This window comes from Antechinus flavipes, chromosome 4 (assembly GCF_016432865.1).
Source record: "Antechinus flavipes isolate AdamAnt ecotype Samford, QLD, Australia chromosome 4, AdamAnt_v2, whole genome shotgun sequence".
NCBI classification, from domain to species: Eukaryota; Metazoa; Chordata; class Mammalia; order Dasyuromorphia; family Dasyuridae; genus Antechinus; species Antechinus flavipes.
The window spans coordinates 131,950,149-131,968,629 of record NC_067401.1 but is presented as its reverse complement, the minus strand read 5'-3'; the positions used below and the strand labels follow the sequence as shown (position 1 = coordinate 131,968,629).

General features: G+C 46.1%; 1 protein-coding gene across 1 annotated transcript; it reads right to left on the bottom strand.

Moving 5' to 3' along the window:
* Positions 1 to 1,698: 1,698 nt before the first annotated feature.
* LOC127560151 (keratin, type I cytoskeletal 42) lies at positions 1,699 to 10,221 on the bottom strand. Its single transcript, XM_051994503.1, has 8 exons — positions 8,756 to 10,221; positions 6,905 to 6,987; positions 6,527 to 6,683; positions 5,385 to 5,546; positions 4,853 to 4,978; positions 4,317 to 4,537; positions 2,319 to 2,368; positions 1,699 to 1,981 (listed from the first exon to the last, which is right to left on the bottom strand). Exons 1-8 carry the CDS (start codon positions 9,215 to 9,217, stop codon positions 1,884 to 1,886), a joined length of 1,359 nt encoding a protein of 452 aa, XP_051850463.1. The 5' UTR covers positions 9,218 to 10,221; the 3' UTR covers positions 1,699 to 1,883.
* Between the last annotated feature and the right edge of the window lie 8,260 nt (positions 10,222 to 18,481).

Genomic DNA, 18,481 nt, shown 5'->3' with positions numbered 1-18,481 from the left:
GCATGCCGAGTGATAACTAGTCTGCCATGATCGCCAGGGAACTCGCCATGTCCCCATTCTGCCAACGTTGCATCCCAAGCCCTCCATCACCCATACTATTCTAATCCTTGACTTTTCAGAGAAGGTACCAAATCCATCCTTTACCATAGGCTTGGCAAAGACCAACATCTATTAAATACCTCCCTATCCAGACATGATACTCTGTCTTGGGATCCAAAAGCAAAAATGAAAGTCTCTGCCCCAGTCTATATATACACTAGGGTCCCAGTCTTTACAATAGGTCCACTCCCCCTAGGAATGGATTAAGCCCATCTGGGTGCTCAAAACAAAGTTTATTACATGTATTGGGGAAGAGAGAGAGAGAAGAGGGACTTAGGACGAAAGGAAAGGGATGGGCAGAGAGAATGTGAAGGAAAGCATAAAAGGAAAGTTATGGCGAGGAAAAAGTTGCTCCTTCATCTTCCCTGATCACACAAGGGCCAAGTTGATTTTAGGAGCCTTAGTATGAGTGAGTAAATCCCCAGGCACTAAAGTTCCCCAGCCTCAACTGTGTTCTTGAGAATGCCCCAAAGGAGTAAGGGGTGGAATCTGACCTTGACCTTGAAGATACTGAATCAGCTAGAAACCAAAGGAACATTTCAGCTAAGCCCCACCCTCCCTGAGAGAAAATTCTGAGCTCATCTCCCCCTAGTTTCACCATCAACCATCATACCATTGACAAGAGATCAGACACTGCTTCCTATAAATCAGGGTTTCTTAATCTGAAGTCTGTGTGCTTGGAACTTTTAACATTTTGATAGCTGTATTTCAACTGAATGGTTTCTTTTGCAGATGTCCATATTCTACTTTGTTCATTTAAAAATATTATTCTGAGAAAAGGTTCATAGTATTCACCAACCTGCCAAAGGGGTCCATGACACAAAGAACATTAAGAACCCCAGTTCCAAACCTAAAAAGACAGAAGAGTAAGCCCTCAAGTCCTCCCCCACCCCCTTCTTTATGTTCCCAGGCCCAGCCCTGGGTCCCAGGGTCCTGGGCAGGCAGGCTGGGCGGAATGTGGTCGTGTCTGGGGCTGCCAGCCGCTCTCCCATTTCTCCAGACAGGCCCAGGCAGTCCCCTGTTCTCAGCCAGACAAGATTCCTCAGTGGCCCAGGGACTGCCAGAGAGGAAGCACAAACAGGCTGCCCCCCCACACAGGTACACACACCCACACCCAGCCAGTGAGGAAGGGAAGAGCCAGTCAGTCCCAGACGCCGGTGCTGCCCTCTGAAATGCCCTACAACTCCTCTCGGCCGATTCAGGCATAGTCTGGAGTTGAAAACATGACTATAATTAGAGGAGGGGTCTTCAAGGACCATTCCCTCCCGCAGCCTCCACCTTTTCATGGAGTCCAGTGGGTTAAAGGGCCAGTGATCTCCAGGGGTACCTGGACAGCAGAGAGGTCACAGTTTACATGTTGGAAGAGGAAGCTATTCCCACCTCATTCATTGCTGGGGATTCAAGCTGGCAAGTAAGCAATAAACACAGGCTCAGCGGAGTGACAAGTGGATACCCATGCCAGCTAGGAAGCCATATCAAGAGATACCAGCTTCCCCCGCCTCACCTCCACCTCTCTGATTTCATCTCTCCCTGCCTTGAAATGGGATGTGGGAGAGGACAGGGTCCTCCCCTAATAACCAAACCAGACAATAACAAGGATCGAGCTGCAGAAAAGCTTTAATAGAATATGAACCCAGTGGAGTTTCAGGGGAATGAGGCAGCAAAAAGCCAATGTAGGAAAATGTTAGCTCAGAGACCAAGACCCTGGCAGGGATCCCCTGCCACGGTGATAAAGGAAATATCCCCCTTTCTCCATGTTGCCCAGCAAGGTGCCGGCTGCAGGCTTAGTGAGTGGAGCGGTGGACCTGCTCCCTCGAAGAGACTATTTTCCCATCCTGGACCTCCTCCACAATGGTGCGCACTTGGCGGCTGGTCACCATGGCTGTAGGGCAAGGTAGGGGAGCAGGGGGGGGTGGGGGGGGAGTAGTAGGCGAGGAAAGGAAGGAAACAAAATGAGGAAAGCCCTGGCAGGGAGTCCCTGTCTCTGCCCGAGCCTGCCCCAGGAGTCAGCCCCACCCCCTTTTTACTTGGAATCACTCTCACCCCATCCCCCGACCACCCCAGCAGAAGGTACTGTGGGCTTCTTGTCATCCCATCCTCCACCCACCTCCCCCATCAGAGCTTTTCCCCACCCCCTCATAGAGAGAAACACTCTCTCTCCTCTATGTGCAGTGCCAACTGGCTGTCCAGACATACCACAGGTCAAGGTGTTCGCTTACCATCTCGGCCAGACTGGGAGCTCAGAGCAGAGGAGTATTGAGAAGCCAGACTGTAAGAGGGAGAAGAGGGTACCACTTAAAATGGTGACTTTCTATTTGGGGACCCAGAAAAGTGTCTTTGGGTACCATGCTCTGATGCCCTTCTAAGCTCCGCGTCCCTAAGCTTTGCTGCTGTCCCTCCCACCTCCCTGATGAGTAGAGGGATTCTGTGGTGCAGGAAGGGTGAAGAGAAGAATTTTAAAAATCAGTTCTCAAATGGAAGAAATGAAGACAACCCAGTATGGAGCCATTGAGTGGCACAGTAGGTAGAGTACTCAGCCTAGAAGCAGAAACATCTGAGTTCAAATCTGGCCTCAAACACTTAATAATTCTGTGTCACTAAACCTCAGTTTCCTCATTTGTTAGAGATAATAATACATTCACCTCACAGTGAAGATTAAATGAGATAATCTTTGTGAAGCATTTTATAAACCTTAAAGTACTATATAAAGGTTAATTATTACTATTAATAGAGACCCATGGCTTTGTATGCTTCTTTCTGTTTTATAGTTTCTCTGTGTGAGGGAGTGGGGAAAAGCTCTGATTAGGGAGGTGGGTGTTTTATATATGGAAGTGCTCCGTGTAGTTGAGGTTTGTTAGAGCTGGCAGAGGGGAAGGGGGGGAAGGTACCAAAGAGGGGGGAGGAAATAAAATGGGGAAAGATTGAGGACAGGAGAGGGGGAAAGAGACAGCTGGAATGTAAGAGAGAAGATGGAGAAGGAAACAGAAGAGGAGGAGAAAAAGGAGAAGGAAGGAGGGAGGAGGAGAAGTAAAAAGAGGAGAAGAGAAGGAAAAGAAAAGAGAAAGGAAGGAAAGGAAGAGAAAGAAAAGGAAAGGAAGAGAAGGGAAGGAAGGAGAGGGAAAAGAAAAGGGAAGAAAAGGGAAAAGGGAAAAGGGAAAAGGGAAAGGAAGGAAAAGGGGAAATGAAGGGAAAGAGAAAGGAAGGGAAGAGGGTAGGAAAATGAAGGGAAAGGGGAAAGAAAGGGAAAAGGGAAGGGAAGAGGGAAGGAAAGAGAAGAGAATAAGGAAGGAAAGGGAAGGCAAGAGGGAAAGACACACAGAGAGGGGGAAGAGGGAAAGAGAGAGGAAGAGAGAAGAGGAAGAGGGAGAGAAGGAGAGAGGGCATATGAGTCAAAAGGACAAACTAGGATAGGGGAAGGCAGGTGCCAAGGTCATGAAAGATTTTACGAGGAAATAGTTAAGTAAGTTGTTCTCCATGTCCTAGGAGAGACAGAACATAATGAAATGTGTTGTTTTAAAGCAGGAGAGACTTTCTTCTTTAATGTGGGGGAAAGAAAGCCCAGGAGAGGTAACCAAGTGGGTCCTAGAGCCTCCATTCCTGGCAATTGCTTGGAACAGAACATGGACTACAATCCTGGATGTTTAAAATAACCTGTTTAGAACCTGGGGTCTGACCCAAAAGATCTCTCAAAATTCCTCCAAGACTAAAGAATATAAGAATAATCAATTTGGAAGTAAAAGGGACCTCAAAGGTCATTGAGTCTAATCTTCTGACCTTTATATCTAGCCTGCGACCCTATAACAGAATAATATACCTGTATCCCCTTGCATAAAACACTTAACTACCTTGGGCCTTATTAATATGATTCTTTAAGGGCCCTTTATATTTTAATATCCTGTGATCCTATTGGCCTATAGGCAGCATGTCACAGTGGGTAGGGTGCCAGCCTTGGGGTCAAGAAGACCCAGATTCAACTAGCGGCAAATTACCCATCGAAGGTCATTTCTGAAGACTATTTTTCAGAAGTGCTCCCAGTTTGCCTTGGGGGAAAGCCTCCACCCCAGGAGTTCTTTCACTGCTCTTCCCACCACTTCTCTAGCCCCCAAGGCATGGGACCCACTACTTCCATCCATCCACCTGTCCACCATCAGTGACTGGAAAGAGCCTCCCTCTCTGTCTGCACCCCAGCCCTCCCAGGGAGCAGAGTGACCACTCACTGGGCATCCTCTCCCTCCAGCAGGCGACGGTAGGTAGCGATCTCCTGCTCCAGCCGGGTCTTCACGTCCAACAGGATCTTGTACTCATGGTTCTGGCGCTCCATGTCACAGCGGAGCTCACACAGCTGCTGCTCGATGCTGCTAATCATGCCCTGGAGCTGGGCCAGCTGGGAGCCATAGCGAGCCTCTGTCTCTGCCAGGGTGCCCTCCAGGGAAGCTTTCTGCAAGGGGGAGAGTGGAAGCTGGGTGGGCGATGAACCCCAGGACCCTTTGCCCTTTGGCCCAGACCCAGCATGTATTCAAACAGGCTCAGGGAGTCACAGGACAACAAGATCATGGACTCTGGAAGGGCCTCAAAGGCCAATTTTGTAAAAACCACCCCATTTTACAGACAAGGAAACTGAGGCCCAGAAAGGAGAAGTAATTGCCTAAAGTTAGGGTCTCTAGTCAAGCCTCCTGGCATTAATGCTTTTGCCATGACCTCAAGTTGGAATGAAAGGAGAAGAAGTGACCAGAAAGCAAAGGGCAGCACCCACCATGCTGAGCTGGGACTGCAGCTCAATCTCCAGGTTCTGGACAGTGCGTCTCAGCTCCGTGATTTCCGTCTTGCTGCTCTGCAGGGCTTCGGTATTGGTGGCCACTTCTCGGTTCAGCTCCTCCGTCTAAAATTAATATCCCCTTGGTTTAAGAGACTAGTGCCAGCAAGGAGTAGGCTGGAGATGGAGGGGCTTAGAGACAAGATTTTGACCCCTTCCCAGACACTTGCCATCCTAAAAAACTCCTCCTCTCCAAATTTTCCTACCCTCTTTAAAGGGAATAATAAGCTTTCTCCTATTAGTATTGTTCAGGATGAGTGAATATTTAACATTCATGACACTTTACTCAGTTACTTTATACTCCTGAAAATTCTTACTGGTATTGTTCTTTGTGTAAACATCACCCCCTTTATTAGAAAACAAATTATTTTTGGGATGGTGTCTAGTCCACCTTTGAATCTCTTTCGGCTTTTTGCAAGTGGTAGACAGACATTCAATAAGTATCTGTGGAATGAATAAATGAATGGCACACCTTGGTGAAAAACCAGTCCTCAGCATCCTTGCGGTTCTTCTCAGCCATCTTCTCATACTGGTCTCTCATCTCAGACAAGATGCGGCTGAGGTCCACCCCAGGGGCCGCATCCATCTCCACGTTGACATCCCCCCCAACCTGGCCACGAAGAGCATTCATTTCCTGGCAAAGAGAAGAATGGGAGTATTGATCATCCCATCAGACGTGGGCCGAAGGAATATTGTGGCCTTGGGCCTACTAGGGCTGGGGACGTTTACTGGCAATACCCTTGTAGTCCATCTCTAGCCCCTTAGTTTCAAAACTGATTCCTTTCTCATCCCATTTCAGTCAAGTTCTCAAAGAAAAACAACTCATTCTCACTTTAACGTGAGCCAGACAACACCAGGAATGTTAATCTGCCCAGTGGGCAGGGGTGCCAGGGGAAGTACATACTGAGCTTCAAAGCAAAAGTGTAAATGCTTTGGGGATTATCTGCTATTGATGCTTAACCATCACCAAATGGCTAATTGTATCAGCTTAGATGCTACCTGGCAGAGAGCAAGGTCTGAAGGGAATGAGACTCCAGACACCAGGTATCACCTGCAGTGGACGTGGTAACTTTTGATAAGGGAATTGCCAAAAAGATATGGCAAAGAATTAGGAAAAGTTGGAGCTTGTTCTGCTGTAAAGAAAAGCCTGTTTCAAGGTTCTTGGTCCAATGAGGGAAGGACATAAGCGCAACAAGCACAGATACAAATGTCACCATTTTTCTGAGGTCCAGCCTTGCTAATTATACCAAAGAAATCCATGCTCTGTGGCTGTAAGGGGTAGACTTAGGGGAAGAACAGAGGCAGCTCCCTGAGGGAGAGAGGGAAGAGGGGAAAGTATCTATTACTATCACCAATGGTTAGGTAGTAGATGATGGATCTGGGATCCAAGCTACAACACCTGGAGAGGCAAACACATAGGATGAGGAATCCAAGATATTCATATAAATTCTCCCGAGTATCTTCTCTGATTGAATAAGGAATGGCAACACCGAGAAGGTCCTGGAGAACCATCTCCAGCCAACCAGGAAAACATCCTTCCCAGACTTTCCAGTTCTGACATGATTTGGGTATTTGCCCCCCATATCCAGTTTCTTTTCACCCTTCCCATATCACCTCCTCATGATTCCTCTTAAGATAAGCCAGCTCCTCCTTCAGGTTTTCAATCTGCATCTCCAGGTCAGCCCTGGCCAGGGTCAACTCATCCAGCACTCTGCGCAGGCCATTGATGTCAGCCTCCACACTCATACGCAGGTTCAGCTCAGTCTCATACCTGGGACGGTTAGAGAACATGAGTCACCCAACATATGGACTCAGAGCATTATAAAATCTAGAGAAAAAAGGGCCTTTGAGGAAGTCCACCCTATTCCCTTCATTTTGCAGATAAGGTCACTAAGAAACCCAGTGGATTCAATGATCTCTGTGAATTTTCCTCTAGCAAGAAGGCTTCCCTCTCTCTTTCCCCCTCTCCCTACCAACAGAATCCTAACTCACTTGGTACGGAAGTCATCCGCAGCCAGACGGGCATTGTCAATCTGCAGGACCAAGCTGGCATTGTCAATGGTGGCAGCCAGGATCTGAGGAGGAGAGAGGCAGGGAGCTGGGGGATGAGCAGGCAGACTTGGGCGGGCCTCCCACTCCCCTCACATCTCCCCAATCTTCTTCTGATGGATGAGGTCTCAGTTAACAGTATTCCACCTGTGGTCTTCCGGCCCCCTGAGCTTTTGTAAGAAGTACAAGAGAAAGAGAGGAGTTCTAGATTCTAAACTGGGCTTTTCTAGAAACAAACCATTTTACCTTAAAATGAGGACATTGGATTTCTTCCCGTTTCTTTTTTTGTTTTGTTTTTGCTGAGGCAATAGAGGTTAAGTGACTTGCCCAGGGTCACACAGTTAGGAAGTGTTAAGTGTCTGAGACAGATTTGAGTGGAGGTCCTCCTGACTTCAGGATTGGTGCTCTATCCACTGCACCACCTAGCTGCCCCTTGATTTCTTCCAGTCCTAAATCACTGAACCAGCACACTACAATGGGAGGGGAACTGGTGCCAGAATAAGACCACCTAAATCACTTAAACCTCCCTCAGCATCAATTTCCTCATTTGCAAAATGAGAAAAATTAACAGCACTAACCTGCCAGAACTGTTTTGAGGGCCAACCAAAAACATACATAATGGGCTCTGCAAATTTTAAAGTGCTATATAAATGCTAGCTATTATTATTTTATTACAATTTTTATTGATTTAAGCTGTTTCTAAGGTCCCTTTTTAACTCTAGAAATATACCATCTATGAAGTTGACCTCTGTATTTCAGTTCTCATCTGTACAACCCAACATCCTGTGATACTAAGTGAAATAAGTTTAACAGGGGACCCTGGAAGAATCCAGTCCTACACAAAGAAAGGAATTTTTTTTTTAGCGTTGTTTTTGTTGTTACATGTCTGTTATTTGGTGGAATGCAGCCAAGGATCTGTAAGCTCTTCCCCTATGCATACACCTTAAACAGGGGGGCCCTTTTTGCTCAGACTTAGACGCTAGACAGCCGGGGATCCCCTTGAGGTTTTCCCCCTTGAATAAACTAATTAACTTATCTGATCTGGCATCTTGGGCCCTCTCTATTTCCAGAAGGGAGATTCTCAGTCCTGCTAGTGAGTGGGGAGCCAGAGCAGAATCAAAACCTTCAGCAGGGTGAAAAGGAAAGCCAGGTTCAGGCTTTCTTGGCATGGGCCAAGTCCAGCCAAAGGTTACAAGTCTGTCCTTTCCCCCCAGTGTAAGTCTAGCTCCAAAATGACGTTCAGAAAACCTTCTTTGATTCATCCCCGGCCTTCTCAGCTTCATTTGTGCTCCTATGTTATGTTACTTCTCTGTGTTCCTGGGACACAGGAGAAGGGCTCAGTGCCCGGGGTCACCCTGTCTGCCCATCAGACTGACAGCTCTCTGAGGGCAGAGACTGAGGCTCCCCTAGACAAGCGGCCTTGACGGCAGGGACAGGACCTCTCCCATCAGACAGAAGGCCAGAGGCAGAGGGGTTTCCTCCTCTGAGAAGTCACCTACTTTTGGGACAGGCTACACACCCCAGACCGAGAGAGAGGAAACACATTTTAAAAGCCAGGTACAACAAACAAGTGTAAGAGAATGGAATAATTTATGGCCATGTAGGTTCTGAAAAAGCCCAGAATAAAGGAGGGATCAGGGAAGGATGTGGTTAAGTCAAGCAGGATTCCTGAAGGAGGGAAGAAGGAGAATTGGGCCCTTCTAAAAGGTAGGAATGAGGAGGATGTGTTAGGGGAGAAGACAGTCGTGATGGGCTCCCCACAGTCACCCAACAGCAGGGTCCTCTAGGCCCTACCTTATTCCTCAGGTCCTCAATGGTCTTGAAGTAAGGGCTGTAGTCCCGGGCAGGCCCCGGGCCCTGCTTCTTGTACCAGTCCCGGATCTTCAGTTCCAGGTCAGTGTTGGCTTCCTCCAGGGCACGCACCTTGTCCAGGTAGGAGGCCAGGCGGTCGTTGAGGTTCTGCATGGTCTCCTTCTCGCTCCCTCCCAGAAGGGCATCCCCTGCGCTATAGCTAGAGCCAAAACCCCCTCCCAGGTTGCAGGTGTAGCCGCCGCCATAGCTGCTCCCCAAGCTGGAGGTAAAACGGGATGATGTGACCGACATATTCCCACAGCTGCCGGCCCCCAGGAGGCTCGGAGCCAGGCAGGCCCCCCCAACCCGAACTGAAGACATTCGGGAAGAGCCGCCACCCAGTCCACAGAGGCCTGACATGGACCCAGAAGTGGAGTACTGTCTGACAGTGGTAGTGGTAGCCATGTTGACAGCTCAGTGTCCAGTTCAATTCAGACTGACTCTGGGCAGCAGGACCCCAGGACACCCCTTTATATTCAGGCCAGGGGTGGGGCCCAGGCTTTCTCTCACTCTTGAAGTGAGAGCCAAAATCTCCACTGTATAATTTGTCTCCTCACCCATTCCTGCTTGGAGCCCCGGGGCTCCCAGAAGGACAAGCAATTTCTGACCCCCCTGGAAGGACAGCCTTCTCTCCCTCCCCAACTGCCCCAAGCCAGGGACATAGCAAAGATTTTTTTTTATTGTCTCCTCCAGAGACAAAGGAGAGCTTAATAATTCTGGCTGACTAGCCCTGGGCAGCAGGAAAACAAGGAGGATGTACACTTTCCTGGAACTCACAGCCTTCAATTAAGCAAAGGATGAGCTCAGGGAGCTGGTGTGATTTGAAAGGGAAAATAGCCTTGGTGATGGTGGAGGGAGGAGACATCACCACATCCCCCCAGCTTCAACCATGACATAGGTACCTTCCACCCAGAACCAGCTGGGCACTCTGCCCCACATTGTTCGCCAATGGTCACTCCTTCATTCCTGTTCTCCCCAAATTGCAAGATTCCTCCTCAGGACGTCAGACAAAGGCCCCAGAGGCTCCTCTAAAGGAGACTGACCCTTCCCAGTTGGATGGGGAAATAGAAAATGCATATTAAAAAACAGATCTAAAAACATTTAGATAAAATAAACCAAAGTATAATAGATAGAATGTTGAAGATGAGTTCAAATGCTGCCTTTAAAAAATGTATGACCTTGGGCAACCACTTAATTTCTCTAAATCTTGTTTTCTTTCTCTATAAAAGGAAAGGAGTTGGACTCAGCAGCCCCTTCCAATTTTAAATTTTTCATCCTATAAATATGATAGAACCTGAATCCAGCAGTGCTGGGGAGACAGAAAGAAAGGGATCAATAATGACAAGACCCTTCAGAAGAGTCTAGATTCATCCCCCAACCCCTGAGAAGTGAAGGAGAGAGTGAGGGCCAAGTACGAAAAGTGCCAAAGACCATTTGGATTCATAAGATAGATTTCTTGACCCTTACCCAAGATCCCCACAGCTCCCTGCCCCAATCTTAGCAGCAGGAAGGAAAATATAGGCTAGGAGGTAAAATCAGACAATTGTTGCTCAAGGAAGGAACATAGGATACAGGTAGAGATTTAGGACTTAATCTCCTAGTGCTAATGATTTATCAGCTGCCAGGAGGAACAAGCAGGGCTGGGTGGCTCCCCTGGCTTGTTTGGGGCTGAAACTTCCCAGGCTTAAACACCCAGCAGCAGGGTGGCCTGCCCGCCCCCTCAGGGTGGGGTGCAGCTTGCCCATGGCTGTCCCCGTCTGGCAAAGCCCTGGGTGGCAGAGCTCAGAGGCGCTGGCAGCTGCCAGAAGCATCAGGGTGAGGTTCTAGGGTGGCACAGGACACCCTACTCTCAGCCTCAGGGTTGTTTCCACTGGCCAGCTCTTGGCTTGGTGGTTGGTAAAGGGAGGCCAGGTGTCACGGGCCAGATTTTCCATGGGAGCCTTGCCCCCCCCAACCTAAGCCTTTTGTTCCCCCCTCATACATGACCCTACTTTGTTCTTTCTTTACTCCCCAAAACACCTGCCATCATCACTCCAGGCTTCTCTGGTTCCCAGAACCAATCCCTCTCCAATAATGCAGCTGGAAAGATGGTACTTAGATAAGAGCAAGGAGGGTAAATATGGAAAAGGATGAAGACAGCTCATTCCCTAGGAACCTCTGAGGAAAGGAAAGATTCTGGGTATCTCTCTGTATGCTCAGAGGCCGAAGGATGGATGAAATGACCTCTGACTCTCTCCTGCCATTAAATGCAAAGTTCAAAAAAGCTGAAATTCTGGATGAAACCAGAGGAAGGACCAGTGTCCAACTCGCTCTTCTTTAGTCCCCTAAAGCAATAAATGAAGTAGGGTTGTCACTCCAGAGCCAGCTGGACACAGGACAAAACACCTAGAGATTCAGAATGATTAGTTCTCCTCCTGTCTAGACAAAGAAAAAAAAGTTCAGATGTTCCCCCATCACACATATACATTCCGGGCTGTGGGGACAGACCTACTTTTCCCTCTGAAATGTCCCTTCCTGATGTCATGCTCAGTATCTGAAATCTCCCCCTACTCCTCCATTGTTCAAGACACAGGCCTTCCCTCCAAGGCAGAGTTAGGGGAAAAGACCTCCCCTTCCATCTCCAGGCAGACTCCATATAGGGGATAGCAGCAGTAAGGAGCCATCTCCCAGGGGTTTTTCTCCACCATTTAAGGAAGACTCAGAGATCAGGCAGCGGAATGGAAACAGAGACCTCTGCATCTCTGCCTTCTCTGTCCTATTCCTCTAACTTGCAAGCTTTGCTTCTCCCCAGTCCAAGGAGATTACGGACCCAGAGAATTTTGAGCTAAAAGGGGACATTTGAGGGTATCTTGTCCCAATATGAAGAAACTGAAGGTCAAAGGAAGAATGAAAGAATGAATGAACATCTACTACTAAATGCTTTTGTTGTTCACGAACCCTTTTGGGGTTTCATGAATGTATTTGGGGTTTTCTTGGCAGAAATACCAGAGTGGTTTATAATTTCTTTCTCCAGCTCATTCTACAGATGAAGAAACAGAGGTGGACAGGGTTACATGACTTGCCTGAAGTCACACAGCTAGGAAGTGTCTGAGATTGGACATCCACTCAGCTCTGCCTGATTCCAGGCCCATCATTCTATCACTGCACCACCTAGCTATCTTAAAAAATCCCTAAATGCTTACTCTGTGCCAAATATTATGCTATACACTCAAAAAATAAAAACAAAAATGAAGGCAATTCTTTCTCTCAATGAGCATACATTCTATTGGGGGAAACAAAATATGTTGGTGAGAATACTTTATAAAGGTCACAGAGCTAAGATTCTAATCCAAGCTTTCTGTTTCCGAACTTAGTATTCTTTCCCCTATACTACAAAGCTTTACTTGCTCTCCTCCTTGAGAGTTTCTTATCCAAAAATTCAACTAGGTAGAAGATCACATATTCCAAGGAACCCAAGGTCCCCAGATAGACTGAAGTACAACCTCAGATTTAGAGTAGAAAAGGGTTAGAAGAATAGTGATCTGGGGTTCTGCCCTGGGGGAGTTGATTCCCTAAAAAAAAAAAAAAAAAAAAAAAAAAAAAAACAGCAATTGTCACTTTTTCTTATCTAGTAAGTGGCCCCTAGACCAATCTGAATTGGCTAAGATTGGTGTCATTAGGTTTTCTAAATCTGTTTCTTCATTTGTACAATGAGTAGTTTAGACTAGAAAGTCTCTCAAGTCCCTTCCAGCAATGGTATTCACTGGCTCCATAATTATATCTCAAAGATCTCTAGATCTTTGGGGCTTTCACACTTGGAAGAGTATTTCCTCCTCCACTGAGAACAGAATGAGAGGAAACCAATTAAGACCATAGAAAGAAAGAGAGAAAAGGAGAAAAAGAGGGAGGGAGGGAGGGAGAAAAAGAAAGAGGGAGGGAGGGAGAGAGGAAGGAAGGAAGGAAGGAAGGAAAGAAGGAAGGAAGGAAGGAAGGAAGGAAGGAAGGAAGGAAGGAAGGAAGGAAGGAAGGAAGGAAGGAAGGAAAGAAGAAAGGAAGGAAGGAAGAAAGGAAGGAAGGAAGGAAGGAAGGAAAGAAGGGAGGAAGGAGGGAGGAAGGAAAGAAGGGAGGAAGGGAGGGAGGAAAGAAGGGAGAAAGGATAGAAGGAAGGGAGGAAAGAAGGAAGGAAGGAAGGAAGGAAGGAAAAAAGGAAGGAAGGAAGGAAGGAGGGAGGGAGGGAGGAAGGAAGGAAGGGAGGAAGAGAGAGAGAGAGGAAGGGAGGAAAGGAAGGAAGGGAGGGAGGAAAGGAAGCAAGGAAGGAAGGAAGGAAGGAAGGAAGGAAGGAAGGAAGGACGGACGCATTCTTATAGCATGGTGCCAACACCACATTAAATACTTTACAAATATTACTTCATTTGATCCTTATAATAACCCTGGGAGAGGGTAACTATTACACTATATGCTATTATGATCCCCATTTTAACAGTTGAGGAAACAGAGGGAGATAGTGATTGAGTTGCCAAAGTTGCACAACTGATCAGTATCTGAGATCAGATTTTAAGTCAAGTCTTCCTAACTCCAGGCCCAGCATTTTCTCCAATGCACCATGTAGCTGTCTTATCCCCATAGAAAGAGGGATTGAAGTTAGATATCAGATGGAACTTTCTGGAAGTCTTGACTGGAATGGGAGAAAACTTAGGGAATTTTTCTCTTTAACAGAAAGAAGAGGATTGTTTCTAAAGCACCATAAGGTGGACAGGGAGAGGGAAACAGAGGTACAGAGAGACTTCTAGGGTAGATAGAATATCTCAAGATAAGAGGATGGGCTACAAAGTCTTGCATAGGTCTTCTGAGCCCTGGGATTCAGGTTCCTGTCCCGGCCTGTCCACCACCCCCAGTAGGGAGAGGCTGCTGGCAATAGCAGATAGGGCAGTTCCCTGGGCTTCTTGCCTCGACTGTCTATCAGCACCTCTACCCAAAACAAAGGGGAGGAGAAAGGCAAGTGAGTTCTCTCTAGTCCAGGTCTTAGGGCCTCCACAGACTAGGGGCATAAAGAGAAAACAGGAGGAGCCCCTGCCGCGGAGAGGTAAAGGAGACAGAGTTACTCATATATACCATTCTGCATCTCTTCTGCCAGAGGATCTCACCAAGGGTTGTTCAAGGAAGGGGGGCATCATAGGATAAAATGTTTAGTCGACTTTGAGAATTTTTTGAGGCAATCAGTCAGAATTAAGTGGCAGTATTAAGTACTAGCTCTTCCAGGAGTAGTTTGATTTAAAGCTAGAAAGAACACATCTAGTCCAAACTCTTTATTTTACAAATGAAGAAACTCAAAAACAAAAGAGTTAAGTGACTCATCAAGATTATTCTCATATACTCAAGTGGCACAACTGGGATTTGAGTCTCCAAATCCATCCATCACTCTTTCCAACATGCTTTTCTGTATGAGAATACTGCTCACATTTTCTAAAGAATGAGTAGGGCTATATGAGGAGGAGAAAGAGGAGAAAGAGAAGGAATAAGAGAAGGAGAAGGAGAAAAAAGAGGAAGAGGAGGAGGAGGAGGAGGAAAAGGAAGAGGAGGAGGAAAAGGAACAGGAAGAGGAGGAGGAGGAGGAGGAGGAGGAGGAGAAAAAGAAGGAGGAGGAGGAGGAGAAAAAGAAGGAGGAGGAGGAGGGAAGAGAAGGAGGAGGAGGAGGAGAAAAAGAAGGAGGAGGAGGGAAGACAAGGAGGAGGAGGAGGAAGAAGATGTGACAAGAGACTAGCAGCCCCAGTATCTAATCTGAGAGTAGCCAATCTGAGAGATGAAGTAAAGAAGTAAAGCAAAAACCCGGGTAGGACAAACCTCTTCTGAGGGAGAGAGCCAGCTCCCCTTCCTGCTCCACATGGTTTTACAAGGGTCAGAGTAGAGTATTCTAGCTGACTGAGTCCTCAATCCTCTATCCTCCCAAAAGGTCATGAAGGAAGGGACTGTCTCATCTTTTCCTGTTCCTCACACATACAACATTCCATCTCCCATTCTGTGCCTTTATAAAGGCCACTTACACACTCATACACACAAACCTCTTAGATTGTAAGCTTCTTGAAAACAAGAACTCTTTTGCCTCTTTTTGTATCCGGACACTTAGCACAGTATCTGGCACATAGTAGTGCTCAATAAATATTTTTTGATTGATTAGAAACCCTAACTCCCTTCAAAGTTCAACTCAAGCCATCCCCCCTACAGGAGTTCCTTGCTCCCCAAAATGATCTTGCATATATTTTGTATGTATAAGATGTGTAAATGTTGCTTCCCACAGAGAACAGGAACTGTTCTGTTTTTGTTTTTTGTGTCACCAGAGTCCAGCACAGTACATTGCACAAACACACAAGGACTTAATAACTATTTGTTGAATGAATAGATAGATGGATAGATTCATATTCGCAACCATATTTGCAGTCATTTATTTTGGTGCCTGAGAAGAGAAAGGCTGGGTAGAACTAAAGTGGGAGAAGTGTTAGATGGTAGGGAAAGGCAAGAATATTCTAGGGTGGGGGAGAAGATCTCCTTATGTCGCAGGGCCAAGTGAGAAGACCTCCCCCCAGAATGGGTGATATTGTTATGCCACAGTTCTCTTTAACTGTCCTGACTCAGTTTCCCTGTACGAGTTTCCCTTGTCTCAGTTTCCTTAACTGTTCTATCTCAATCTCTTTAGTTGTAAATCCCCCTCTGACCCAGTAAGACTGAGGACTATTTGCTCTAAGGTTATAAAATAGCAAGATAAACAAGAGAATAGGCCTCCTGACTCTTTTGTGTCCTCAAGAATTTACAATATCCCTCTAAAATATTCCAAGATACCTCACTGATATCTTTATTTCTTTGTATTCAAACATCCTGTCTCTGGGTTCTTAGAATTTTTGGCCTCCCCATCTTGATAGAGGTTTTCCCTCGCTTCTTACCCCTTCCTTTGTTTAGAGAAAAGGTATTTAAGAAGTTGGGGTTCCTTCATTCATTGCTGGAGGCTGGCGGCTGGCGGCTGTATGCTGGATGCTGGATTCTTTGGGATGACAGTCTCCTCCAGCCCTGGGACCAACATGGATTCTTTGGTCCCAGTATATCTTTATCTCTGTCTGACTGAATAATTTGAGAAGAGAGTCCTGTCCAGTCAATCTTACTCTCCCATTAATAAAATACTTAAAACTCTCTAATCTCTCTCCTGCCTCAGTTTCTCCAGCATTACAATATGATAGGTAGCATCCTGCTAACCAACAAGTTATTTCACTCACACAGAGGGCAGCTCCATTCCCCTAAATCCTACTGACATTGGTGTGTACCACTAACCCTTATCTAACTCCCCAGTCCATTAGTAAAAATCCTGTTGTTCTTTCCCTCTCAGTCTGATATGAAGCCTCATCCTCTGAATCTTTCAAAAATCACTTCACTCCTTCCTCATCACTTTTTTAACAACAAGCCTACATCACTGTCCTGCCTCCAGTCACTCTGGGCCCCACCCTACCCCATTCCTATTACCTCACCCCCAAAGCATCCCAGGGTGGCCCTGTTTTCTCCCCCTGTTTACGCCCTCAGCCCTACAGCCCTACAGCCCATCATCTCCCGATTCCCACTGCCCTGCCCAATTCCAGCATCCCCAGTGTTCATTGAGGGCCTCAGCATCTTCACTCCACACCCTTAGCTCTCCTATTTCACCAATTCCAGTGCCCACTCAAAAGATTCTTTTGTCTCCTTACTCAGCTATTGAGTACCTGCCTTAGAAGGCCCTAAGGCTCAAGGCTCTCCCATTAAACGTTTGTTTCTTATTTCAAACAAGGGAGGTAGAGTGCTTCCTACCCCATCTCCACCCCTTTACTTTCCCCTTGGGTAATGCTAGACCAAGAGCTGGGGAACATTCCTATTCTTCCAGGGAGATCTGGGACGAAGGTCTGCCTCTTAGACATGAGAATTACAGGCTCCTTCTGTCTTATACACCCTTCCTTCCCTTCCCAATCCTGGTCTTTGGGAACTCAGGAAGCAGAACTCTAAAGGTACCCTAGAAAAAATCAATCCAATTCAAGTTCAAGTTGATCAATATTTTTTAGGGTCCTACTATGTGCCAAGAACAAAATGATACCTTAAATGACCCTTAAGGAGCTTACATTCGATTGGATAAAGATTATGCACAAATAAATACATGCAAAATATATACAGGGTAAGTAGAAAGTAGTGGCAGCTAGGTAGTCTACTGGATAGAACACTGAACTTGAAGTCAGGAAGTCTCCTCTTCTGGCCTCAGATATTTCCTGTGTGATCTTGGCCAAGTCACTTATTCTGTTTGTCTCAGTTTCCTCATCTGTAAAATAAGCTGGAGAAGAAAATGGCAAAGTAATTCAGTATCTTTGCTAAGAAAAAGCCCAAAAGGGGTGACAGAGTCAGACATGACTGAAAAATAATTGCAAAAGTAAAAAGGGATTGAACTGGGGTAGGGTTAGAGAATGAACAATTGGGTAGATGGAGGAATTCTTCCCTTAGAAGATAGCTCCTGAGCATGCCCTCTGTAGGAAGTATCTTCTGAACTCTAAAGAAAAATAGAAATTCCCCAAGGTTTTTATTAAGTAGGAAAATATTCCAGGTATAGGTCACAGCCTAAGCAAAAGCAGTGGAATGTCATGTACAGTGAGTGAACAGCAAAGAAGTTCAGGAAATTGGAGTTAATGACAATTGTTATCAATCAGAATTAGGATGAGATATCGAAAAAGATATTAGATGAAATACCTCAGGACATTCTGAATGATTGCCTGTATCCTTGTGCCAGGGTGATCAGAATGTGAACCATCAGGTGCCAATTTGGCTGGAATTCAGAGTGTATGAGCCGGAATAACATGCTATCAAGCTGGAATGAGATTGAAATTAAATTATAAAGGGACTAAAATGCCAGGGGCATTTTTTTTAATCTTATAGATAATATGGAACATCTAAAGAGAGTGACGTGGTCAGAGCCCTGGATTATCTATTTGACAGATATGTGGAGAATGGATTGGAAAGAGTGGAAGCAAGAAAACCAATTAGGAAATTACTGAAATAGTCCAGGTTGTTGTTCATTCATCTTAGTTGTAATCAACTCTCAGCAACCCCATTTGGGATTTAATTAGTAAAGATGCTGGATTGCTTTGTCATTTCCTTCTCTAGCTCATTTTACAATTGAGGAAACTGAGGCACACAAGGTTAAATGACTTGCCCAGGGTCATACAGCTGGTTACTGTCTGAAGCCAGTACTCAAGAAAATGGATCATTCTGATTTTAGGCCAATACTCTATCCACTCTGCCACCAAGCTGCTCCAGAAATTCATGACCCTTTGGGATTTTCTTAATAAATATACTAGAGTAGTTGGCCATTTCCTTCTCCAGGTCATTTTACAGATGACGAAACTGAGACAAACAGGATTAAGTGACTTGCCCAGCTAGGAAGTACCTGAAGTCAGATTTGAATTTAGGAAGATGAATGTTCCTGATTCCAAGCCTGGCCCTCTCTTCTGGCTGCCCCAAATAGTCCTGGTGAGAAGTTATAAAGGCCATAAATAGAGTAGTAAAGAGAAATAGAAAAGTGAAAATAATAGATAGCCAGAGAATCAAAAAGACCTGATGACTCCTATATTAGGAGTGAGGGAAAAGTGAACGGTTAAGGATGACTCTGACTATGGATTTCCCCTTTGTGTATCT